Here is a 4422-nt window from a genome sequence, read left to right on the forward strand (position 1 = left end):
ACTGGGTGCAACTGCTTTGGTTTCTGTATCCTGAATGGGTATCGACTTCTGAAACTATCTTTTCACAGACAGCCTTTTATTTTCCACATAAAAGTAATTTAAGTACATTGTAGGGAAAAAAATAAAAACAAAAATAAAAAATCAGTAACACCCGAACCCAGCCATTAACACTCTGATTTTTGTTCCATTATGTTTCTTTGCAAAGAAAAAAATAAAAACAAAAATAAAAAATCAAAACAAAAATAAAACAAGAAAAAAAATAAAAACAAAAATAAAACAAAAACAAATAAAAACAAAAATAAAAACAAAAATAAAAAATCAGTAACACCCGAACCCAGCCATTAACACTCTGATTTTTGTTCCATTATGTTTCACATTATGATATGTGAAAATGCTTGATCTGTTATGAGGATGCCATACGTGTTTGTGTGTTTGTTTCCATTTGCTGTCTGGACTCTCTCCCATATTGCTAGACCTTCTTCAGAAATATTTTAAATGCAAAATTATGTCATAATTTACCCTATTACTGAATATTTAGCAATTGATTGCACATTAAGGATCATGTCCTGCTACAACATTATTGCACAAAAATCTAACTAAATTTCCCCTATTTCCTTAGGAGAGATTTCTAAAAGTAAAATGATCAGGTCCAAGGGTTTACACCTTTTACTGCTCTTGATTATCAAGTTGGTTTCTGGAAAGCCAAAGCTGTTCTAAGGGTCTTGACCTCCTCTGAGTTCCCCCAGGACCCCCCTTAGTCTCCAGTACCCAAAGTCTCACACAGGCCTGGGGGGCTCCACTGATGAGACAGGAGCCCCTGCTGTTGTCCCGCCGGGGTTCAGTGCCACTCAGCTCCCACAGAGACACACTTGAAGCTGTACAACCCCGGGTTTGATGAAGCACAGAAATAATGAGCTCAGTGGGAAGAACACAATCTTTGCACGCCACGGCTCTGCATGCAGGGTGGGCACTCGAGGGGTACTCACTTGATAAGTAGCAAACATTTCTCTGTCCAAGTTCCGTGTCACAGAGACGCTACCCGTGTTCTCATTGATTCTGAAAATTCCTTTAGGCTCTTGATCCACTCCCTTTCCAGTGAGCCGGAACTTGGACCCTTCTGGTCTGTCACTGTCGACTACCTGGTCAGAGAAACAGAGTGACATTTAAGACTCTGGCACACAGAGAAAGCACATTACAAACATACGTCGGTGACCAACCCAATAATCACAGGTGCTAACACAAAGGTGCCTGATGAACTTGATTAAAGCAGCATCACCAAAAATAGCACCATTACTTAATGCCTTTCATCCTGATATGCAAATCTTTGCAGGTTATAGCTGAGGCAGCTTACCAGCATTGGGGTGACATATAGTGATGGATGGAGGAAGGAAATAACTCCAGGAAATTCAAGGTCAACATTTATATTTTTAAATCCCAAGAAACAGATATACTATTTTTCTGTAACCAAGACCAAACAGGCGATGGGAAAAACATGTATTCAATAATCCTATACTGGGCAAGCATTGATTACATTTCCAGGTATTTACATATATCTGGTCATTAACAGCACCACCTGCCCCATTGTTTCTGCCAGGTACTAGGCACAGTGCTGAGGAAGCATTTTACACACATTTTTGAAAAACCTCACAACAGTGTTGGGGGCAGAGGATATTATTATTCATATTTAATGGATTAAACCACTGAGACACATGGAGATTAAGCATGCTGGCCATGGCCGCAGCTATTAAAAAGATGAAGATGGGATTCAGAGCTCATCTTCCATTTCTCTAGAGACACTGCTATGCAACACTGTCATTTCTGAATTTGCTTTAAGATAATTCCCTACAGATTGTTAGCCTGGCTTTAACATGGGATGAATGAATTCAGAAGGTAAAGATGGGAGAGGGTATTTCCAGGTAGAGGGAACAGGACAGAGGCAGCAGGTAGGTGAGAGAGAGCCTAGAAAATTCCAGAAACTATGTCACTAGCATGGTTTGGGTAGAGGTAAGGTGAAAGGTAATTAGGAACCAAATTATATTTTGTTTTCTTTAAGATATTTGAAGATGTCCAACTAAAGAGAGAACTATTATGTGCATAAATTGGTTCTCGAGTTTGCTCACGCAGTCATCTACATTTAATTTAACTTTATCACCAATATTTGCAAGCAGAAATTTGATTATAACAATTTAAAAGTCAGGAGCACAATAGACATTAGGAACATACAGATAAAAAGGAAGCTGATGCCGATCCAACTGTAATCAAGTTAAAAATGAACAGGCACCTGTTGGAACTTAGTCAACCGTGCCTGGAAGGTTTAGGTGGCTAGCCCAAGAAATGTGCCTTCTAGTGGAATCAGCCTCTCTCCTGTGGCAGCCATGTCTTTGGCTACCAAGCCTGCAATTCAAATGGGTGCCACCAAGTGGCAGTGGTGCCTAAGGCAGCACGACCCTCATGACCAGGTTCCTCTGCCACAGTCGTGAGTATGATACAGTGCCATATGGCAATATGTTTTCTTCTGATTAAAAATATTCTTTATTAAAATACACTGAGTTTTGATTAAACACCAACTATCTCTGTTTGCATTTCAAGATTAACAGAAAATATCATTTAAAACAAGATTAAAAATAAGGTATGTGATATCTCCTGAAGAAAAGAATTATTAGTCACCGCTCTTCACTTGATTTAATCCAACTGCCATTCTCCAGACCCACTTCTGCTGCTTGGAAGCTCCAAGGGATCAACAGCCTCAGCATACTGGACTCACCACTGGATCCTAGGGCCTGGCACACAAGGCCAGGATCTGTTTAATGAAGAGCACCGCTTTCAAAAATACGCCCAGTCCCAGCTTGGCCAGTGATCAACCATGCGACCTTGGCCATGATGCTTTGCCTCTTTGGCTCTCGATTTCCTCATTTGTAAAATGAGGATAACACCACTTATTTCCCAAGGCTGGTGGGGTTTTAATGAGATAGTATGTGCAAAGTACAGTTCCAGGCACATAGGAGGGGTTCCATAAATCGTAGCTAATGATTGCAATACAAATAGTAACAATCATGACAAAATTATGCTCTTGTTGGTAATGGGTAAGACTTTACCTCCAGGCATAAAAATCACCTTAGTCATAATATTTTACAAAATCCAAAAGGGAAAATATTTCCTCTTCACAAACCTCTCTGGTTTGAGGAGTGTTCTGAAAACACCTACCGTGGGAAGGGGCAGCTGAGCGAACGCCGCTCTTTGTCACCTCCATGTTTACTGTCACTCCCCTCCCTCTCCTACCACTTCTGCCATACGTGGTTTAAAATCCTCTTCCTCTTGCTCCCTTAAGCAAACTCAAGAGGTAGGTCATCTCCAAAAGTCCTTATTAAGCTAGAAGACAATCTCCTGGGAAGTGAACATGGGAAATTTGCGAGAGCCCTGGAGCTGCCATGCTTCCCAAGAATGAACTTCTAGTCCGGTCTATCTACTAGACATGGCCCATGGACCTGCCAGGAGAAGGCTTCTGTACTCCGTTCTCCTTTCTTAACCCTTCCCTGCCCAGAAAGGGTTGGGAGGGCAGCACTCCAGACCTTCTGGTAGAAGTACAATGGGAAACAGTCTCGAAAGCTCTCTCGGGCCAAATATCATTACTCTCTCATTTCTCTACTTGCCACTTAGCATGGAAAACTGAATTCTACTCAGAAATTCTCCTGGGGTGACTTTCCTCCTCCTGTCAAAGTCAGATCTGGGTCATTTCCTTGCTCTCCCTCAGACAGCTTGACCTACTTGACCTCACAGAAGCAGGGTCTTGCAGAGAAGACTGTTTAATTAGCGCTGGCTGCTTGATTTAAATGACTTTTTCCCCAGGGAAAGAGCAAGTCCCTGCTGGGAGCGCCCCTGCTGGGAACGCCCTTGCTTAGTGCTGCACATCTCTCTTTTTCTCAATAACGTAGTTCTTAAAGACTTGGCTTATAACATATCTGCTGAACCTGGCTCCTGACCCTCAGCTGTATCCACTTTGAAGTACGGCCCATAGCCACACCAGGTAATGTGCCCTCTGAGGAGCCTTATCGGGCCATCAGCACAGGGAAGTGAGGGGCCCCATTGTCCTGGGAACAATACACAGGGAAGTGAGGGGCCTCATTGTCCTGGGAACAATAATCTCAAGATGTGTTTTCCAGGACCAGATGGACATCACCTGGGAGCTTGATAGAAATGCAAATTCTTAGGCCCCAACCAGACCTCCTAAATCAGAAACCCAGAAGGGCAGGACCTGGCAATGTGTGCTTTAACAAGCCCCCTGGATGATTACGATGCTCACCCAAGTTTGAGGACCACTGATTTAGACAAATTACAGCACCATCCACACTCATTATAACTAACGCTGGTTTCCACTGCTACATTTGGAGACTTCTGCTGAAAAAAGGCTAGGTCTGTTTGCTA

The 4422-nt window shown here is 42.4% G+C and overlaps 1 protein-coding gene across 3 annotated transcripts in view; it reads right to left on the reverse strand.

Moving 5' to 3' along the window:
- The window catches only part of CDH13 (cadherin 13), a 985836-nt gene that overhangs the window by 462989 nt on the left and 518425 nt on the right, over positions 1 to 4422 (reverse strand). For all 3 annotated transcript variants that reach the window (XM_011356635.2, XM_023528555.1, XM_023528556.1), the window contains exon 5: positions 1040 to 1139. In XM_011356635.2, coding sequence (XP_011354937.1) covers positions 1040 to 1139 — 100 coding nt within the window. The remainder of the gene's footprint in view (positions 1 to 1039; positions 1140 to 4422) is intronic.

This window comes from Pteropus vampyrus, unplaced genomic scaffold, assembly GCF_000151845.1.
Source record: "Pteropus vampyrus isolate Shadow unplaced genomic scaffold, Pvam_2.0 Scaffold29, whole genome shotgun sequence".
Taxonomy (NCBI): Eukaryota; Metazoa; Chordata; class Mammalia; order Chiroptera; family Pteropodidae; genus Pteropus; species Pteropus vampyrus.